The sequence below is a fragment of the Sceloporus undulatus genome, chromosome 5, assembly GCF_019175285.1.
Source record: "Sceloporus undulatus isolate JIND9_A2432 ecotype Alabama chromosome 5, SceUnd_v1.1, whole genome shotgun sequence".
Classification (NCBI taxonomy): domain Eukaryota; kingdom Metazoa; phylum Chordata; class Lepidosauria; order Squamata; family Phrynosomatidae; genus Sceloporus; species Sceloporus undulatus.
In genome coordinates, this window is record NC_056526.1 from 37,247,894 (window position 1) to 37,271,023 (window position 23,130).

The 23,130-nt window shown below is 38.3% G+C and overlaps 1 protein-coding gene across 1 annotated transcript in view; it reads right to left on the reverse strand.

The window, feature by feature from the left end:
- Positions 1 to 596: 596 nt before the first annotated feature.
- ENTHD1 (ENTH domain containing 1) overlaps positions 597 to 23,130 on the reverse strand; it is a 47,823-nt gene continuing 25,289 nt past the window's right edge. Inside the window, exons 6-8 of the mRNA XM_042470366.1 lie at positions 15,372 to 15,465; positions 4,566 to 5,006; positions 597 to 1,215 (exon numbers count right to left, since the gene is read on the reverse strand). Of these exons, the coding sequence (XP_042326300.1) occupies positions 635 to 1,215; positions 4,566 to 5,006; positions 15,372 to 15,465 (1,116 nt within the window). The 3' untranslated portion in view covers positions 597 to 634. The remainder of the gene's footprint in view (positions 1,216 to 4,565; positions 5,007 to 15,371; positions 15,466 to 23,130) is intronic.

Sequence of the window (23,130 nt, forward strand, 5' to 3'; positions counted from 1 at the left end):
CTCCCCACTGTAGAGACTCTTAAATCAACGAACCAGGGTTATCATTTTGTCTACTGTGTTTCTATGACTTTAGAGCTGCCAGGTAGCTTTCTTGTACAATGGTTTGTCTCAAAGGAGTGCTGCACACAGCTCTATTTCAGGCCCTTTAGTACTAACTGCAAGTACTCACTGTCATGCAAAACCCTACCTGTCCTTAAGAGTTTCATGGATAGCATGGAGTTTTAATCCATGTGATGGCATCCAAGAAGATTAAATATGGACTATGTTTGTTGAAAGCTGTTTAATTGCTCTATGATACTTCTGGGGCGCATGCTTTATTTTTTTTAATCTAGCTCACATGTTTAGATTTCAAATGTTCAACAAATCAAATAAATCAACAATGTTCTTTTTTTTTAAAGCAAACTACATTAGAAGATATAAACAACTTTATTTTCCATAACAAGAATATAAGGTGTGTCTGTACATATATGTATATGTCTGTGTGGGTACATCTGTGTGTGTGTACATATATGCACTTCTATATCTATTCATTTCAACTCTAAACTAGGAGATCTGATAAACAATGTAAAGCAAGATAATGAGGCACAATACATAAATCATTTATGGCACTTTAATTAAGTGGCCTTTGGGCTAACTATTGTTTGACAGACTCATATTTGTCAGTCTGGAGAGCTACAATGAATTGATTCATATTTTGAACAGAAGCCACTATATTTGTTAACTCACTACTAATAATATGCAGTTCCTGTGCTGCATTGCAAAAATCCCCTCTTAGTCCACAAACTTCATTTTTAATCTCTTCTAAAATACCTATGCATTTTGGTTCAACACTCATGCAAAGAAGGTCTTCCTCAAGAATATTCACATCAGGAGGTGTTTCAGAAGCTGGTGCAGAAGGTGTCTCATGCACTGTGTTGTTTTCCCAGCTCTCACCAGAAGCACGAAATGTTCTGCTTGTAAATCTATCAATATTATCCAGATGTGGACTTAAAATAGTAAGATTATAATCTTCATCAGATGCTGGGCAAGGAGAAAAGGAATGTGCAATTCTTTCCTTGAGATCTTTATAGAAAAGAGAAGATAGTCCTTGTGGTGAAGACAAATGAGGTGATCCATGGGGAAGAACACACTGGGGCTGTGGTGTATTGTTTGGAACAGCTGATTCAGGGGAAAAAGTAGAAAAGGAAGATCTTGTTCCAACTGAGCTGGTGGAGTCTAAAATGTATAGAAAAGAAAATACAGAATGTTATATGCTATTTATGAAAATTTGCATTCATTTTTAATACTGCTGGATCCACTAATGGAAATAAATATACATATCTTAATTTATGATGTGCTGTGCTTAACTAAAATAAAAGATGGCATCCAGTCCACAGTGGAACCTGGAATTTAAGAAAATCAGGTCTGTTTGTTAATCTATTTTCATTTGTATTAGATGTTGTTCCAAATAGAGCTTTTCCATTTAGTTTATTGGATATGCAAATTCAACAAAAGGCACTGGAAACTTGCCTTGAAACAACAGGACACTCAAGCCTAGAGTGATCAGACCTTGTTTCTTAGCCTAGGCCCTAGCTCAGTTCTTTCAAACCTCTGAATTCATCAAGTTTGGATCTGCTGATCCAGAGGGGAAAGCAGTTGTATGATCCCACCCTAGGTTAAATCCATATATTGTATATGGAGTAGAACAAAGAAGATACAGTACATAGTATTTACTAATGCTCAAAAATCTGAACAGACTATTGGTAACATGGCATTTTCTGTTTATAGATATATTTTTTCTATGAGAAGAAAATGAATGGATATAATCTGTTCATATGTCACATGTAGGAGATTATCGTTAATACCAAATGATGGGTCCATTACACTTCATGGACAGGAGAAGAATGGGATAAGTGTGTGGGACATGATCATCTTTTCCCTGATCACGCAAATGAGACGGGATAAGAACGGGAGCAATCCACTTTGCTCCCACTCTTATCCTCCACATGATAATCTCCATTGTAAGTCTACATGATATATATGTCAAAATGTTAAGAGACTGGGAAAACAGATATGGGCATTTCAATTTAATCCTTTAGTTTCATATAAATAATTGCTGAACACTAAGCTATTGCTATTGCTATCCTTTTTTTTTTAAATCGATTCAAATACCATCACAAAAATGAGCTATTTTGGCTAAATTCAGCCCCCACTGTCCTATCATTTCCAAAACAATTAAAATGGTTCCAACATGCCCAGTGTTCTGTCAAAACCAAAAACACTGTAACATCATAGTTTTTTGTGGGTTTTTTGGGCTATGTGGCCATGTTCTAGAAGAGAATTCATCTGTGGCTGGCATCTTCAGAGAATGCTTGCCTGGAAAGGACTTGGGTATATATATTGTGTGACCTGGAAAGGCAGCAGTGATTTACATGTGTATTGTTCTGTTGCTAAAGGCAGGCTTCAGAGTGGGAGAGTCTGCAAAAGAGGATTAGTGTCTGCTTGATAGTGCTCATTGTCTGCTGGGAGATTTCTCATTTGCATTTGTTGAGTCTTTATCTTGCTGTTTTTCAGGACTGGTAGCCAGATCTTGTTTACTTTAAGGGTTTCCTCTTTTCTGTTGAAATTATCCAGATGTTTGTGGATTTCAATGGCTTCCCTGTGCATCCTGACATGGTAGTGGTTGGCATGGTCCAGAATTTCAGTGTTTTCAAACAGTATTTTATGCCCAGGATGGTTTGTGGCATGTTCTGCTACTGCTGATTTTTCTGGCTGGCCCAGTCTGCAATGTCTCTCGTGTTCCTTGATTCTTGTTTGTACACTGCATTTGGTGGTCCCTATGTAGACTTGTCTGCAGCTGCATGGTTGGTACACTGCGGCTCCCTCGCACAGCAAAACAAGGTGCGGGCAGACCGCCCTTTTTGGGTGGTCTGTATCCTGCCTAAGGTGTTTAAATTAATTTGAATAAAACAACTCTTTAATAATATTAAGATGCAAGTAAAAATAATGTGAATCATCCCAATGCTTATGTCTTCATTGGTCAAAAGGCTGAAATTAGAAACAAAGTTATTTTTTACTGAGCAGTTAACTGGGTCAAATACTACTTGTCCATTTTCCTAATAAAAGTAAGTATACTACCTATAAATTTAGGAAAGGGGTTAAAAATATGCCAGAAGAGAACATGCTCTGGATGGAAAGACTGCAGAAATCAGCTCTCTGCGCCCAGAAATGTATGTAGGGGCATACATACTCTGCTACACATATACATAGGATACACTGAGCTATTTACTACACTGTGTATACATATACCAAAATAAATAAGATATCCAAAAGTACACAACACAGATTAAATGTCTTGTTATATTCATCCCATTGTGCAGACAATGGACTGGAACAGACCAGCCAGTAAAGCCAGCTTCCATGCAGCTTGAGGGGATGGCATTTAGACACCGCAGGCCCCCAGACATCCAGAAGCCAACCTGGCTGACCAGATATGGGCAGTTTCAAGACACTCCGGAAGTGTGGCGTTTACACACCACCGGAGCAGCTTGAATCCACCCTGGGGTTGCAGCTGGGCTGCCTAAGGTGGCTTTTTACCACTGAAATAGGAGCAGATCTTTTCCACTCCTATTTGGGCCGGCTCCAAGGAGGATTGGGCCCACAGCGTGTGGTTAGCGTGATGCTGGGCCGAGCGGCACCACAATCCCAATCTGCTATTTTCAGGCGGTCTGTTTCACCCCTATGTTTCAATAGCTTTGAACCTATATCTGAATTACCTGCGCAAGAACTAATTATCCACCTTTTCCCAACAACACCAAACTCAGTTAAAATGCAAGAGTCTCCACCTGCTCCAAATCTGACCAGAAACTCTGAAGAATTCCCTGAACATGCAGACTGCCTATGGATGCAGGGACAGAAGATGAGCATTGATGGGTAGGTAGAAGATGTCAGGAGGTGGTGCCTTGGGCCAGGCAAGCTGCTGACCTAGGGCAGTGTGCTAACAGTGATGCCGGTATTGACCCATTGTGTTGTGTAGAGTGCTCATCCTCCCCATGGATCCAGACGCCCCAACCATGCAAACACAGACTATTTTAAAGTACTTTTAAAAAAAAATAACCAAACTCTACAGTCACCTTACCTCTATCTCCAGTTTCACCTTGGCCACTGTTATCTAATGTTTACTATGTAGCTGTAGAAAGGAGACATTTAACCTGTTTGTAATCATGCTCACCTACTCTCCATTTAAGTATCTTAAACATTCTATCAGCTATATAAACAGATTGTTATGTTAGTAATTATGAGAGATGACAGCTAGCTTCTAACAGTATCATAACACACAAATCAGTTCTTTTTAACCTTCAGTCCTCCAAATGTGAAGTCCAACTACCAGAAGTCCCAGTCAGCATGGACAAATCTGAAATGTCTGGAGGATCAAAGGTTGAGAACCATTATTCTAGATGATGTGGAAGCCAGCTTCCTGAACAATATCACAAAATCATCGTTTTATATTAGTTACAAAGTATGAATGTGATGGGGAAGCAACAGATATACTTGTTTATGTGGTAGACAGAAAACTACAAACTCACCTGGCCGTGTGGGATGACTGCTCAAGTCAGCTGTCTGTCCAGTGCCTGGTATTAAGTAGTGGACATTTTGCAGGCTAGTTTCACTAGGCCCAGAGAAATGTACAGAAGGTGGAGCTGATTTTGTGTTCATTGTATTATCTGCCAAAGGATCAAAGGCTTGAAAGGTAGGAGACTTGTAAATGGTCTCAACAGAGGCACCAATGTGGCAGGAAGGGACATCTAATGTGGGAACCTGTTGCTTGTTGGTAGCAATAACTTCCTCTGGACCTGATGACCAAATATCATATAAAGCTGTCCCACAAATCTGAGTCTGTATGCTTGACTGCCTCCTTGGTGGGGATTTCAACATAGCTCTGGAAAAGATTGCACTCTTTAATTTTCTGCCGAAATCCCACTTTTGCATGGGTAATGCATTTCTTTCTGAAGGACTCAAAGCAGTGTCTGCAAAATAATAAAATTTATGTCACTGACAATAACTATTTTTAATTCTGAAATTTATTGCTTTGTTTGATGGTTTTTATAATCATCCCACTTTATTGTCAAATGACCTTAATGTATCTTACAATAAAGAAAATCTCCTTTCCTCAAATAAAAGAAAAGAATACACACAGAGACACACAGTGCAGAGAACAACAGTAAGATCAATAAATAAAAATCCACATAAAATATCAAGAAAATACAGAAACACAATTGAAAGAGGTGCCAATGCTGTTAAGTCATTAAAATTTGAAGTATATTAAGAATAAAGTAACTGTTAAGGAGGAGGTCATGCCCAGATTTTAAACATGTATTAATATGGCATGGTGGATTGTGTGCTACATTAGGACTTGAGTAACAAGTTCAGTTATCAGTCCCATTCTTTTAGCTTGCTGTTCTCTATGACTGATTTCTTTTCTCCCCAAGTTAAAATTGCCACTTTTTGAAAAACTGACATTCAGGATCAAAAAGGCACATGGACACTAGCAAAGGACACATTTGAGACACTTTGGTAGTTATTCATTATATAAACTCATAAAGAAACATTCCTTCACTGGCCACCATCCTCAAAACTTACTGTATATATTCATGTATAAAGTCTAGAAATTTCAGTTAAAAATTGATCCAAAAAATGGGGCCAACATATCCATAGGTTAATAAAAGTACTGTACTTTAATGTTTATCTAAAAATAAAAAGCATCCCCTTCTCTGAGCAGAGTGGGAAAAGGCAAGAGCATAATTCATCCTGGGAGCACCTAAAAGAAGCACCAACCTTTAGGGCTATTAAGCCTGCTAGAATTTCCTATCTTCTTTGGCATCATTTTCCTTTGCTCCATCCTTTACATCCTTTGTTACATGCCCTTAAGTTTTATCCTTGACTTTCACGGGTCATATCAAAATCCATAATTTTGGTCTCCAAACCTGTCCTCAACTTATACATGAAGTTAATTTATAGTATATATGATAAATCCTGGAAAAATCTATTATGATCATCTCATAATGATTCAATGCACCTAAAACCTATGTCCTGACTATTATGGCTTTATGTTCTTAAATCTACTGCTCATCTTCTCTGTTTACTTTGGCCCTGAAGCCTAGATATCACTCTGAATCTCATCTGAAGAAGTGGGTTTACATCTACAAAAGCTCATGCTAAAAAAAATCAGTTTTAAAGGTGCTGCTACATTCCTTCTTTGTTCCTCTCCACTGCCTTTTCTTCCTTTTTAGATAAGTATATAGTGGTCTCTCCACATTCACTGGGGTTAAGGCTGAAGGACCCCCATGAATGTGGAAAATCTGCAAATAAAAAACACTATTCTTTTTACCTAAGAGAACACCGCTCTATGAATCTCCAAGTCCTCCAGTGCAACTCAGTGGTCAACATCTGCTAGAATTTGACCACAAAAGTATGCTGGAGACCTTCAAATGTCTAGAGAAGTATTTTCTCTAGGAATTTCTAGGTCCTCCCATGCAAATCTGTGGTCAGTTTTCCACAGAATTTCTCCGAAGGACTTAGCAATTCCTAGAGATAACAAATTAATCAAATCCATAAATAATCAAATCCGCCAAATTCAAAGTCGCAAATGTGGAGGGCTGACTATACTTAACTAAGTAATCTCTCTTGGCCTGATCATTACCATCCCAAAAAACCTGAAAGAAACTTTCAGTGGCAGAATGGAGCATCTTCTCCCCATGCAGCTGACACCCAGTAAAGTAGGTTGGAGGGGAAGTTATAACTGTGGTAATAGTGTCAAAATCATGACTAAGTAGTGACTGTGAATAACTATTTCATGTTCTTGATCGCTACTTAGTAAGGATTTTGATGCTATTCCCACAATCATATGCCCTGCCCCCCAAACTACTAAACTTAAATCAGGAACAGCTTTTGGGATGAAAAACGTAGCATAAAAATCACGGATACTGATCCCAGGGACACTGGGAGCCAATACTCTTGAGATGTTTTACAAGCCCAAATATATACCTAGTTTGCATACACACATCATTCTGCTAGGCCCAGCTAGAAGGAAGACAATGATTTGGCAACAGAAAGGGACAGAAATACCATTTTAAGGTGGATTAGTCTATTTCGAAAATTTGGGAGCCACATTGGTCTTTTAAAAAGCAAGAAGCAAAACTTTCTCAAGATTATTATTTTATTAGAAAAAATACTTTTCTTTTTCGACTCAGGAGACTGTATGGGTTGGGACTGTACAATGTGTGCATGAGGGATCCCATGTTATAAATTTACAGTGGGGACTAAAAGTGAGATTTGGACCTTGAAAAGACACAATGTCACTAACATATAGGACTGATGCCAGGATGGCAGTACCATTGCCTTTATTATCAACCCTTTTGAAACAAGTATTAGTAAATAAATCACTTTTGGAGATGTTTTCCTGATTATACAAATATATATATATATATATATATATATATATATATATATATATATAGTGAAATATGTATATGTTTTAATGTATATATGCTGGGGAAAATAGTAAGTGAATAATCCCACTATGATTGTAAAAAATGTACTACGGCTATTTTAAATGTCATCTGCCATAAATCTTTGCCATTGTGACTTGAATGTAATCTGGAAAAGCTTGTTATTTCAAGTCTGGCTTCATGTTACTAGTTAGAACCAATCTGTGTAACTGCACTTAAATATCTATAATTACAAGCTATAATAATATTGTATTCAAATTTGTCTGCCTCGAGCTGAACATTGATTTGGTGAATGCAGTCTTTAATGGCTATCTGTCCTATTTAAATGCTAATCACCTAGAAGAGGCTTTATTCCCAGAAATCACCATATCAATTTTATACAGTAGCTTTATTATACAGTGCAAATCTCAGACAAAGTAAAGAATCCTCAAAATTGATACCGCATTAGGCTGTATACAGACACAGCAGGGAGGGAAAGAATGACAGCTGGAAACGTCTGACATTAAAGATCCACATACCTGACTTCCTACCCATGTGTCAGAATCAGGGAGTTGCTTTAAGCCAAATGCTTAGCTTGAGAAGAACAAAATTGCATGTATTGGGTTCAATTAACTCTGGGACAGAAAAAATACTGATGCATATTTTCTAGATTTCACTCAAAATCTTCCCTTCAGTTTGCTCTGAAGCCTTCTGCTTGGACTTGGCAAGCAATGGGACATTTCAAGAGGCATACAAAGGGCACACTTTTCTGACCTTTCCTCTTCCTGATCCCAGACAGAGCAAGTACAGAAATTCCCATGTAGACTTCTGAATAGTGGAAAGGAAAGAAAGAGGCAGGCTTAGGAACAGTAGCGATTGTATATCTTTTCCATTATGGGAAAGTATTGAGCCAACTTTCCTTTCTTCTGTGATGAATGGCAAACACCTTTACAGACCAAACTGATTATGAGCTAAATTTGTCATGAACAAACCAGTTTGTAAGAAAGTTTGTACTGCCTTTGTATGCAGGCCCTTCTTCTTCTTCTTCTTCTTCTTCTTCTTCTTCTTCTTCTAACAGGGTTGATGTTGATTGTGTGAATGGCAAGTAACATGCAGAGCAGAGACCTAAGCCCTTATCAGATGAGTGTGGAACTGGGGGTCTTCTGCACTGGGCGATTCAAATTCGCGTTATTTCGCAAAGTACTGTCATACCTGGGAGTCCTTCCGCATTGGCAGGATTCAAATTGGCCAATCTGCATTCGCGCGAAGTGCATTCAGTGCAGAATGTTTTGTCACACCGGTGCTCAACATGAGGATTGGCCGATTGGCTCTAGTCTAGTCAGACATCCAGCAACTCATACCCCAACTTCCATCTCACACAGAAGTCAATAACTGTCCTTTATAGACGACAGTACTAGAGAGCCAGTATGGCGTAGTGATTTGAATGTTGGACTACAACTCTGGAGACCAGAGCTCAATTCCCAGCTTGGCCATGAAACTCACTGAGTCACATGCTCTCAGCCTTGGGAGAAGGCAATGGCAAATGCCCTCTCAACAAAAGTTGCAAAGAAAACTCCTTGATAGGTTTCCCTTAAGGTCACCATGGGTCAAAAATGGCTTATGATCACCATAAATTGGAAATGGTGTAAAGGCACACAACAACAACAACAACAACAACAACAGCTCATGTTAAGTTGATAGCTAACATACATCTGTGCAGAAAAAGGAAGGAGATGGACTGACCTGCACAGAAGATTCTAGCAGTATGCATGGCTACAGAAAAATAACACTTAGTTGTAACTGCTGTTAAATGCCACTGCCACACATTTTGGCACATCTCAGCTGCCATTTACTTCCAGTGAAGGTAATGGGACAACACTTCAGAGAGACCTGTTTGTGCCTCCCATATTATCAGTCAAGATACGTGTGCAGTCTTTCCTAGAGCTTGCCTTTATGCATGGGGAGAGGTTAAAAGAACTTGGTCAATCTATCTAACAATTCCTCTGTGAGTGGGTGTTCCTCCTTCATGAAACAAGATTGTATTCTTGGGTTTTGCAATTTCCCTTCTCCTTAAGGCAAATGGAAAGCAACCTTATCCTGATAGCCAACCTTGTACATTTTTCCAGATATTATCAGCCTTTTACTGAAGGGAGATAACATTCAGTGTCCCTCTCAAACTCGCATTGACAGGACAAGACAAAAACAGCCATAGACACTGTAGATTTGTTTAAATGTTTCAGAACATGTCCCAGTATTTTAGAGCTTTACACCCTTTTTCTAATATCTTTTTCTTTGACAATTCTTTCCTGGGAGAACAAATTTTCTGAAAATTGATCTTATTGGATATTATATGTCATAGCAGTAAACTATTTCAAGTTGTAGAGAACTAGTATTAGACTCAGACATGAAAACTGGTGGAATATAAATAGTTTAAGCTATGCAGATGACACCATATTACTTACAGAAAATAGCAAAGATTTGAAATGACCACCGTAGAAAGTTAAGAAAGAAAGGGCAATAGCAGGGTGACAGCTGAATATTAAAAAGACAAAAATAATGACTACAGATTAGTTACATAACTTTAAAGCAGATGATGAAGACACTGAAATAGTTAAAGATTCCCCCTCACTTTTGCTCAGTCATTAGGCAGAATGGAGACTGTAGTCAAGAAATTAGGAGAAGATTTGGAAAGGCCGTCATGAAGAAACTAGGTAAGATCCTCAAGTGTAAAGACATATAATTAAATACCTTAGTAAAAAAAAAAAAGATCTAGGCCATAGCATTTTCAGTTTTTGTGTGGGTGTGAAGAAAGTAAAGAAATAAAATAAGCTCATCTGAAATGTGGTATTGGTAATGGGTTCTACAGATACCATGGACTGCTAAAAAGATAAATTAATGGGTCTTAGAAGAAATCAAGTCTGAACTCTGACTAGAAGCAAAGATGGCTAAACTGGGGCTGCCTTACTTTGGACACTTTGGACATAGCATGAGATGACATGACTCATTGGAAAAGATGGTAATGCTTGGTAAAGTGGAGGGCAATAAGAAAATAAGGAGAGTGACTACAGATGGATTGATTCAATCAAGGAAGCCACAGCCCTGAGTTTGCAACAATTTAGGACTGGGGCTTTTGGAGTTCTCCCATTCATAGGATCTCCATAAATCAAAGTTGACCTGACAGCAAACAACAACAACATTATCTGCTTTCACAGACATTTAGCTGTGCTCGTCTGGAATATGCAAAGGGATCTGATAGCAGTTAGTCAGTTAGGAATATATCACACAAGAAAGCAAAATGGATTGGGAGAGTAATGATTTTCTCCATGCCGCTGTTCTTTTCCCAAGGGGAGGTAGTCAACAAAGCATGCATTTTGTGGAATTGGAAAAATCCATTCTGCAAAAGGCATGCTTTGGTGACCATCTCCCCCAGATGGATTGTGGTTTGTATTTATTGCAGTCTGAATTATTGCACACCAAACCTCGCTTTTCTGTCATCTTTGTCAGTCTATTTAACCTTTCAAAGATGTTTCTGCTGACAAAATAATGGATGTTTTCACCATTTGAACTGCAGTCTGAAAAATATCTAAAGGGTGAGCCTCTTTGGCTTTAATAAATTATGGATTTTTATCCATGTGCCTTTGATGAAAAAACAAGAATGCAAATAAGAATGCAAAACCAGCAAAAAAACCTTGAAATTAAAACTCTGTGGAATTTTAAGGGGAAAGGATGAAACTACTAGTATTTAAGAAATGCAAGAGTAAACTCTCTCCAAAACAGATGCAACCTGTTACAGTAATTATAATTATGAGTCGTACTAAAAATTTGACTGCAAACAGTTCATTCTTTATAGTGCCTCCCGACCCCTGAATTAGCTTCCATGAAAATTAAAGATTTTATTGTATTTAAAAAAGTCAATAAATATGAAATTAGTAATAAATACTGCTGTCTATTCTGCAAGTATAGCATACGCAGTGCAGTCTTATGTATGTTCAGTATTGCTGTCCTATATATTCAGTGAGGCTTATTTCCTAATAAGCATGCTTAGGATTGTAGAGTAAGGCAAATTAAGCTATTTGAAAGGCATCTAAGATGTTGTTCCATTTAAAATTTTCATGTGCTTACTGATGGTTGTACTTTATTCCTTTAAAAAGTTTTTGATTTTCGTATGTTGTAATTAACCCAACATGTTTTGACTAATACAGTGGGTCCTTGGAATCTGCTGGGGTTTGGTTCCAGGACTACCCATGGATTTCAAATACGTGAATGCTCAAGTCCCATTAAATACAATGGCATAGTAAAATGGTGCCCCTTACATAAAATGATGATTTTTGGAATGTATTTTTTAAAAAATATTTTCAAGCCATGGATGCTGGAATCTGTGGATACAGAAGGCCAGATGTATTGAATGGTCTTTTTCAGGGGCTATACTAGAAGTCATCATAAATAACAATAATAAATAAAATTCAGAATGTAGAAAGAACACATATTTCTAATTAAATATGTATAAAATCCTAATGGTTTACATTAATTCTATTTAATATTTTAAAACATATACTGTACATTTGTCCGTCCACATTTGCGGCTTTGACTTTTGAGGATTTGATTACAGTATTCACGGATTTTATTAATATGTTCACTCTAGAAATATCTAAGTCCTCCAACACAACACTCTACCAAAAGTCACACTGAAGGACCAGATGTTCCTAGAGAGAATACTCCACAAAGCATTTGTAGCTCCTCCAGCACAATTCTATAGTCAATGTTTGGCAGATGTTGACCACAGAGTTGCAGTGGAGGAGCTAGAGATTTCTAGAGAGGTGTTCTCTCAGGTAAAAACATTGTGTTTTTCTTATTTGTACTTTTTCACATTCACTGTGGTCCTGGGTCCCTAACCCCAGCGAATGAGGAAGGACGGGTATACATAGCATGCCCTCAATCACTGGTTACACGCAAAGTAACATTTGCTTGTTTGACTGATGACCAACGTGGTTTTCTGAGAACATAGGGTGTGAATTTGCTGTTTCCTCATCAGATGAACATGAGTGATGATTAATTATATTTCAGCCAAATACCAACCTCATTAGTCGACAAGCGACTTGATGGCAAGCACACACACACACACACACTCATAACACTATTTCACTATTTAAAAAATAATTTCAGAATTCTAACACAGAGTTAGGCAGATAAAGCCTCAGTGGTTCCAAGTGCATCTTTGTAGTAGAAAAAAAGGAAATGTTATTCTCAAGATTCTTTTACAGGACTGATCTCTCTTGAATGGAACAAACAAGTACTGTACTCTGTTATGTAACCATAACAAAAATGAACCATAGTCAGGAATATCTTGCTGGCAGAACAATATATTGACTGCTTTCTAGTTAAGCATCTGTTTGCTTTTTGCTCAGTGTATATAATGGAATCAGTCTACCATTGTCTTCAGTTTTCTCTGAGAGTGCAGTGTGAGTCTGAAATAATCTGACACAAGATTGAGTGCCCCATCATTCTCAGACTAAGTTGGTGATTATAGTGAGCGCTGCTGTGGAACGCCCTCTTGGCTTGGTGAAGCTTGTCACTGTGGCTCCATCTTGGATCCTCTGGAGATTGGACAAGATCTTTGTATTTTGTAAGGCCTCTGCATGGGCTGGCCCAACAGCACTACAAGGCTAGTACAGTGGGCCCTTGGTATCCGCTGGGGTTTGGTTACAGGACCGCCCGTGGATACCAAAATCCGTGGAAGCTCAAGTCCCATTAAACATAACGGCACAGTAAAATGGTATCCCTTATATAAATCAATGTTTGTCTATGGGAATTTGTGTATTTTTAAAGTATTTTCAAGCTGTGGATGCTTGAATCCATGGATAAAAAATCCGTGAGTAAGGAGGATTGACTGTACTCTCATTTAATCTTACTGCAGACTTTAGCTATGTTTTAGTTTTAAATAGTTTTACATGAATTATTTTATGTGAACTGAGGTGTGGAAAGGTGTCATAAAGTTAATAAACGTACTGAAAGATACTTCAAACTTAGCTTGGTCTGCATGGAAGGTTGTGGAGTTTTTTTCTTTTGGAGAGGCTCAGGCCGACGGACCTGGTACTATGAAAAAGTAGATTCACTGATCATGCTGTTCTATTTATGTTTTTCTCATGCTCAATGAGACCTTCTCAGATCTTGCTGCAAGATCTGAATTGAAGGTAGGACAGAATCTACCTACATGTTCACCTTATCTTTTTCAGGACTATAATGATACTGCATTTTTCAGATGATTCACAAAGGCCAAAAACAGTCGTCCCTAAAAGAGTCTTTGTGTGCCGGATTGGGGCCTCAGCATCCACACACTGTAGCCCCAATCCGGCCTTTCCCAGGCACAAAAAGAAGCAGCAGAAAGCTGCTCCTTTTTGCCCTGGGGAAAGGGTGCCTTTGCCACTGCTGTGGCATTTCTTCAATGTTTCTTCAGTGTGCAGCGTCTAAATGCTGCGCCACTGAAACATCGAAATGCTGCCTGCCATCTGGTTGAGGACAGAGTCAGGGCATGCGGTGTGCAGACACCATGCCCCCATGCCACCCTGAAGCCGGTTCTTTTTGCCAGTCTGTACCGGCAGAAAGTTAATTGTTTCAAATCTTTACTCTTCTAATTTCATTAGTGCAAGTTCCATATACAGTCAACCCTTCTTATACATGGACTTTTTATACACGGATTCAAGCATACACAATTTAAAAATATTCAAAAAAAGTATAAATTTCAAATATCAAACCTTGATTTTCCCATTTTTATAAGAGATACCATTTTGCTATGTCATTATATTTAATGGGACTTGAGCATCCACGGATTTTGGAACCAAACCACAGCATATAGCAAGTGTCCACTGTACTTCTGTAGTCATGTCTGCTTCCAAGAATAATCATGCTGATAGTATATAGCTTCCCTCTAACATGTGTAGTAAACACAAAAATGTGTAGTTCAGAAAAATGTAAGTACACAAAAGTTGTTTAAATCTTTAATTACCTTCATCTATACATATTTTCTACCTACACAATTTTTTAAAAATTAGAAACAGTCAGGAGAAGAAAGATGGCAATAAAAAAGAGCCTGTGAGATCTCAGGTAGTTCAGTTCACCTTTGGCCGAAGACAAAAGATCTGATGATACAATAGAATCCCATTTTTTCCCAGTTTACAATGTCCACCAGCTTATTTTCCTGCCAATAATATCTTGCATCTGGGATCCTATCTGTCCTGCATGATATTAATTGGGTATGAGGCAAGAATTTGTGACCTCACAGAGAATGTGCTAACCCATGTGGGAGGGTGACAACGGTATTTTATTCATCCCCTTCAGTAAAAAAACAAAAACAAGACAAAGCATTTCCATTTATCCAGCTTTTGTTGACTTCAAGTTCAAAGATTATAAGAGAAGCCTCTAATGAATTATGATATGGATTGCAAAATGCTAAAGCCAAACATATTACATTACACAATGTTTCATTTACATGCTTCTAACTAACTACATTGCAGTTTGACACCACTTTAAAAGCTATGGCTCCATCCTAAAGAATCTTGGGATTTGTAGTTTTGTGAGGCACCAGCACTCTTTGGCAGAGTGGGCATCATAGCATGGTGTTACAACACTTAAAGTCGTGTCAAACTACATTATTTCTACAGTATAGATGCAGCCCACATCTTTCTTCAAAAGAGGAAACTACTAAGACCCCAAACTGAGCTAGAGGGAGGTTACCCCTTTTGAATCCCATAACATTTTAGAACTAAAAATCTCCTTTCCCACCACAAGCTATTTGTCACTGAAGGAAAATTTCCAACAAAACCTACTTTTTCTTTGTTACCTACTATAAATATTGTTGAAGTGTAATGTATTAGACATTCCAGAAGTTAAAGGCTACTGCTTTTGTACCTGTTGCCAATTCTTCTCTAGAGGCTTTAGCAGAAAATGTTGATTGCGCAGAAGGAGGAGGAGGAGACTCATCTTCGCTGAAGACTATCAAGTCCTGATGCAGAAGAAAAATAGAAATTAGACAAGTGGAAAGAAATGATTAAAAGCCACACTAAGAATTGGAAAGGGAAATGTCATGTGACATTTAACATAAGGGGCAGTGAACTAAAAATGGCACAATATTTAATATTTCAAAAGAATCTGCTGCCTCGAAGATTTTCTAAAGACACTATGGATTCTAAATCTCGTTATAATGCTTTTAATTTTGGGGGACTACAGTATTTTGAACATTATGACATCCCCCCAACACACAAAAACTGCAAAGTATTTCTTCTGGCACCATATTATTTCTTTGCCATTTTCCAGGTGAAGGCCAAGCTGCTTACAAACTGCGGGAAGTTTATGCAAATAGTCCACAATATAATCCACTTGCAATGCTTCCAGTTCACGTTCCCAGTTATTTTTCTTCTATCCATCTCACCCTGACCTGTCATGCCTATTCGAGATTAGCTCCACATCCTTCCTTGGAAAGATTTTGGAATATAAACACTTCTTTTCATACATGGTTTGGAGAATACTGTATTGTCTTTCTGTTATCTGAAGCCCTTCACATATGAATTCAGCTCATAATGAAACTGGATCTAAGGAAGATAGAAAGATGGTAGCTTTCTCTTACCCCAGCAATGGCAGATCAGAGCTAGAGAAAGGAGGAGTCTCAACTGGATCTAGGCCAAGGTTCTCAGACTACCTCATCTCGTCTCAGACACATGCTTGAATGCTGTTTTCTCTCCCTCAAAGTGTCCTCAGCAACATCCATATGTTATTGTTTGCCTTCAAGTCATTTCCAACCCATGGTGACCCTAAGGCAAACCTACCTTGGCAAGATCTGTTCAGAGAGGGTTTGCTTTTCCTTCTCTCTGAGGCTGGGAGAATGTGACTTGCTTGAGGTCGCCCAGTGAGTTTCCATGACTGAGTCAAACCTTTTTTTCCAGAGTTTTAGTCCAATGCTCAAATGACTACACCGTGTTGGGTCTCTTAACATACATCTACATTGTCTACATATGATGATGACCTAATGTCTTGGTACAGTACAGGAAATTCAATATAGAGTTCATTGCTACCAAGAAAGCGTCTCATACACTGTCATCAACTATTCCTCTGAAGCAGAGCTTGAAAAATTACTTTTACAGTAATTACAGCTATAGTTCCAATTTCCAACAGAATAGTTACTTTTATAGCTACATTCTTTTTTTTTTTTTTTAAAGTAGCTCTTAACTTTCCCATTTCCTGGGAGCAGCTGAAATTGATAGTTTAAATTACTTTTAAAAATAACAACCACAGAATGCATTAACATGAGGCATAGCATGGACCACAACTGGAATTTCCTTCTCAGCCATTTAGTGAAGCCACATCTTGTAACCTGTAACAATGACTTAAGCTGTAGCAATAACACTTCAAAAGGAGGGAAAATATTGGTTCCCACATCACAATTATATCTTCATTTTTCTTTTTCTGCTTCTTTATTTTGCATTTATATTTACAAATCCAATAAGAATTATTGCAAAGTAACTTTTTATTTGTAACTTGTTCAGTGTCCTCTGAAGATAACAGGGCACACAGTATAGTAAAGATGAAAGTAGAGGACAGGAATATTAATATGGAAGAAGACAGGTAGCCAAGTCCCGATATGTTTAGTACTTAAAGGAAGTACATGGTCCAGCCAAAATTTAAATCAAAATATATATTCCTGCTGACATTTTCCAGGCAGTTTTTAGGGGCTTCAGTGCACAGAGTACATTACTGTAGTCCAATCAAGAAGAAACCAATGCATAACGAAATCTTACTATATCTGTATGCTACACACAGCTGGCGCATTAGTGAAATCATTCCTGGATACATGTAATGCTTAAAAATCAAATAATAAGGTCAGTTTCAGGAGAAATTCCTAAACTACCAATCTGGTCTTTTAAGGGCGGTGCAGCCTTATACAGAAGAGTCTGCCATCCTACTTCTCAACCACTATGACTTTCTTGATTAATTTCCAAACTCCACAAGATATGATAGGAAGGAGCATACTTCCATACAACACCAGCATACTTTTAAAAACCACTTCCTCCATCAGTCAGCAAGTTCATAAAACAAAGCAACATTTGGAATAACTAGACCACAAATTTCCCCACTCAAAGTTCCAGAATGTTCACTCTAGATTCACTCCCCTCCCAGATAAAACAATCATAATTGCCTTCAAGTTTCTTAACAGCTTAAAAAAACAAAATGGAATTGTTTTAGCTAAAAATAAAAGTTTTGGAAGTATATTCATTTTAATCTAGCAGTTCTGCAAAATTAGTATCATTTCAGTCATTTTCTGTTTTCTGTATCATGCTCATATATACTACGTATTTGTAACTGCTCCATAATTATTCACAAACAATAAATTCACTTAACTGTTTTTAAAAACATTCTTACCATTATTTTGCTTTTCATTCCAGCTTGAATACTCCACTAAAGTGCCGTCCAATTAATTCTGATTTATTTCTATTAATTTCAGATTCAGATACTGCACTAGAATGCTGGATAATCTCAGTTTCCTCATTCATTTCACAGGATTTTGACAGCTAATCATTAGAACGTCTGCATATAGTTTGATCTCTTCTTCCCTGCTGCCAGTTATCTTGGCAATTTGGCTGACAGGTTGAAGCTCCTCATGATTTTAAGAGGTAATTGTGAACAGACTGTGCACCCCAATGCTGTTGATAATTAAACTATTTTAATTTATGCTCAGTTAGTCCCATAGTCTGCAGGCATGACAGGAACCCTGGAGAACTGTGAATCTCTAGTTCAGTTCAGTTCAGTTCAGTTACAATAATATGTGTGCTGGGATTCCAAATGCCCTTACAAAACATCCTGTTTGAACACTGAGGGTTTTCCATGCCAATTTCAGTAGCAGCCTGAATGTCCCCTCCAAAGGGTTCATCTGAACAGCTTTTCCATGAGTTTTGAGGGCCTACAACAGAAATAAATATCTTGTCTCTTCAGTAAAGGTAAAGGTATCTCCTTTGACGTGGTTGTCTAGTCGTGTCCAACTGTGGGGTGGTGGTGCTCAAGTCTGTTACTAAGCTGAGGGAGTCAGTGTTGCCAAAGATGATGCTGGTCATGTGGCCAGCATGAATAAAGGCCAAGCAGCATGAAATGCTGTTATCTTCCCAACCGAAGTGGTACCTATTTATCTACTTGCACTTTTACATGCTTTTGAATGGCTAGGTTGGCAGAAGCTGGGACTAGTGATGGGAGCTCACTCCGTCATGCAGTGCTTGCATCTCAGACTGCTGATCTGCCAACCTTGTAATGGTCACAGTGGGCATCTTAACCGCTGAGCCTGCATGTTTTAAATTATTTCAATTGTGTGATACAGGGGTGGATCTTGGTACAAAAGCATCTGACATGGAGGTTGTATGCACAAACCAAAAGGTGTATGTTCCCCCAAGATTCACATCATCCGGTTTGGACCTTGCAGGCCATTAGCCCCGGGCTGGGACTGGGACTGGTTTTTGCAGCTCTAGTGGATCCAGCTTGATCCTGGGGCTTAATGTGGATCCAAATGAGTTGCTGTTTGCCACAAAGTTTTATGGAAACTCCAAGGCAAACCATGGCAGAGTAGACAGCCCCACACACCCCTTGCCTTATTCAGCCATTGCCACTAGTGAGAAGCTCCCCATCACTGCATCTGACATGGAAATAGGGCACCTGGATGTAATTATGTGGACAGGTGTCCCGTTTCCCCATCAGACGTGGCAGCAGGGGGTTCGCACTAGCAGCACTGGCTGGGTAAGGTATGGGGTGTGTGTCAAAAGCTGGTTTGTGATACGGGGACAGGCAGGTGTGTAAACAACTACCCATCCTTGCACCAGTGCAGAGACCAATCCAGGGCTTGGCCCATGCTGTCGTGGCCCATCTTCTCAGCCCCATAGTCTAGTTTTATACAAATTAATTCCTTGCTGAATCCCAGGATTTCTACTACATGAGCAACTTTGTTTCCAAAACCTGGGTCTGCAGTTAAGTGGTTTTTATTTTGCTGCAAGATAACTTCAAAAACACAAAATGTCTGCAACATTGACCTAAACCGTTACGTAAATGAGGATTTTCTGTTAACATCTCTTTTAAGTTCTGTTAATAGCTATTGTATGCTATTAATAATTTCAAATTGTATATTTCCTGACCACTGCAACAATTTTAATTTGTTAAAGTATAAATTCTTTGAGTAGAAATTATTTCTGTGCTTCCATATGGGGAGACAAAATAAAATTCTAAAACACTGTAGAGGACCTGAAAATAAAATCTAGTTCTCTTCATTTAAAAAAAGTTTTTCAAGCAATCTGATAGGTTGGGCGAAGATTTCAGCTAACACAGCCCCATTACAATAAAGAAGCCGTGATGATTTCCCCTGGGTTAGATGGACCATACATCTTGCATTTCACTTTTTCTAATACGTGCTCCATCCTGCAAAATTAAATATTCCCCACACATTATGTACATGAAGGAAGTCCTAGCTCCCCAAAACATGTATCATACATTTTCAGACACTGGGCTTGCTACATGCATATGCTATATATTTAGATGTACATGTGAAAAGTAATGTGTAAAATAACCTTTGATCCACTTATAACATTAAGTCCTATATGATAAAGCAAAAATTGCATTAATTTTCTCCATGTCATAAATGCATCTGTTCAAAGTTTCCTGTGTTTCATGAGATCTAACACACTCAAGCACTTTAATTCAAATGCAAAATTCTTCTCACATACAGTATATATCTGAAACATTTTCTCTTCTTGAACAGTTTAAAAACAGTTTAAACTAGCATCTAGCATTCTTCACTGTATAGATTAAAGAATATAGTGCTTGAAATAGTTTAGTAAACCCAGATGTGTTCTGTAATAGAAAAACAACAGGTGACAGTGCTTAAGCTAATATAAAACTCACTCTAACCACAGCTGTAGCTAAGGGCAAACCGTATTTGGTGGTGTTTACACCACATCTTTTGAAGCAATCTTAAACAGTGCCTGTTGTTTTGGTCTTCCATACAGTTAAAGCCACCAACAGCAAGAGCAGCAACCTAATTGTGTTGTTTGAACCAACAGAGTAGCTTGAACTAAAATCTGAACTTTCAGAATAGACAAAAATAGTCCTGCCCTTTTTGCCATGTCAGATAAGCCCCAAGAGACTGGCACCAGTTTTCATGCAAGTATAATTCTGATTTGACATATGGATGCTGGCATTGATTCAGAGTGAAATGCAACCAAATGATCTTTTAGTTTATTTTTGAAGTTGATTAAGACAGACACATGGAAATAGAAAGACGTTTCCTGAGGAAAGAGGATGAAAGTTAGGAACAGAAAACTGATGAGCCCTAAAATGTATGTACAACCAATTTTGCTTAGAAGAACATATAAAACCTTTTAATTTCTTAGCACATGCTGACGCATATTATTATACCTGCATATTATAGAATGCAAATCCTATGATGATGTCATCGCTAGGAAACAAATACTATCAGGGACTTAGCTATGGGTGAGGCTCAATGTGAGGGCATTGCCTCCCCCAATAAGAACTCTGCCACCTCAAATATACATGAACGCACATGAATTTGGGTCTAAAGTTAATTGCTCTGTCTGTATGAAGAAAGCAAACCAGAACAGCCACCTGATGAAGAGAGGCCAAGAGTCAGTAAAGCTCTGAGTTGGGAAAAGGGCAGGATATAAATTAATAAAATAAAATATTAATATGAATTAGACAGGCAAATTGCTTACAAAGGTTGCTTCAGGCTTTACAAGGCAGCAAAGAAGGCGAATGTTATTTTAGCCTACATTAATAGGAGCACTGTATTCAGCTCTGGGTGCCTCATTTTTGGGAGGATATAAACATGATGGAGCAATTTCAGAGAAAGACAACAAGGAGCTAAAAGACTCCCAATTCCAGTCAAATAAAATGTAATCCAGCCACATGCACTTCACAGGGATTTGAGGGATGTGTGTGAAAAACTCCTTAAACTTCACAGGAAAAGACTGCACAGTTTTTACTAAACTGTCCACTGAAAATTGCAGAAACGTGCACATGCGGGCATCTGTCTGCTTCTCATGCATTTGGATGACCACACATTTTCAGCAGAAGAAGGGTGAACAGATGTGAATAGATGTGAATTTGTGCAGGAAAGTGAAGGCAATTTACCATCAATGGGAATGTACAAAAATGAGCAACAATTCACAAAGTACATTTACTTTTAGACTAGCCCAAAATGGTAAGAGGTATGGAGGACTAAACATATGAGGAAAGGTAAAAGGAACTAGTCATGTTCAGCTTGGTGAAGAGAAGACTGAGAGGTGAGATGATTACACTCTTTTAATATTTCAGTCACAAAGAGGAGGGAGAGGATTCTTTCTTGCTGCCCTGGGTCTAATGGTTTGAACTTACAGAAGAGTAGATTTTGACCAAACATGAGAAGAAACTTTTTGACAGTCAGAGCGGTTCAGCAATAGAATCAATGGCATAGAGAGGTAGTAGGATCCTCTCCTGGGAACATCTTCAAACAGGGGCTGTATAGCTACCTCCCTGAGATGTGTTAGCTGGAGATCTTGCACTGAGCAGAGTGTTGGACTAGATGCCCATGAGAGCCATTCCAACTCTATGATTCTATGATTCTGTGAATCTAAGACCAAAGGTGCGTTGACATTGGCTCCAGAAAAAAAATCAAAACCAGCTAAAATGCTGTTGATAAATTGCTATAAACTGGACTGAAAACTGAAAATTAGTAAGGGGGCTTTCACACTCATTTTTCTGTCCCAAGAAGATGCAGATCACTGCACTGATGCATATTGGGTTGTTCTCATTTTCTTTTGGGTTCATCAAACTCTTTGAGTCATTTTAACCCGTGTGTTATTCACACTGCCATCGTTTCAGGATAAAATGAAGCCGCCTCCCTTCTTTTGAACAATAAAGAACAATCTGAATCGATTTACAAGCTTATTCACACTGTTGATGATGTGGATCTTTTAGGAAAAATCAGGAAAAAAACCTGGAATCAAATATCTCAGGTTAAGTAGGTTTTGTGCCTGCCCCTGCCCCCCCCCCCCCCCCGCAAAAAAGAGCATAGAGTGCATTCAGAATGTGTATGAACAACAAGGATTCAACCTGGATTCATCCCGGATTATTTTTGTAGTGTGAATGGGGCCTAAATGTATCTTCACATATCCTGATATTAATCTTGGAGAGAAATTCATTAAGGACATATTAAACTGTATGTTAACAAGGGAAACATAATAATATTTATTTATTTATTTATTTATTTATTTGTATCCCACCTCTTCTGCTTGGGGATCGCGGTGGGTAACAACAGAATTTATGCAGTACACAATACAAAAACAATAAAACCCACAAAACCCTCCCTCCCAAATACGTAGCAAGAGTGTGATTGGCCAAGTTGCAAGAATAAAGCAAGAAAGAAAAATCTCAGAAATTTAATCTAATTTTGATATATTTGCCAAGTTACCAGTGGTGCTCCAGCAGAACAGAGTTTCAGATTATCTCCTGCCCTTAAACATGAAACATAAAAAGTGATACTCACGTTGGCAAATAATTGTGTCACAGTACTGCTATGCTTTTATCCTGACCATGGGAAACTGGGTGTTTGAAAATTTCCTGCTGTTCAACTGCTATAAACTACCAG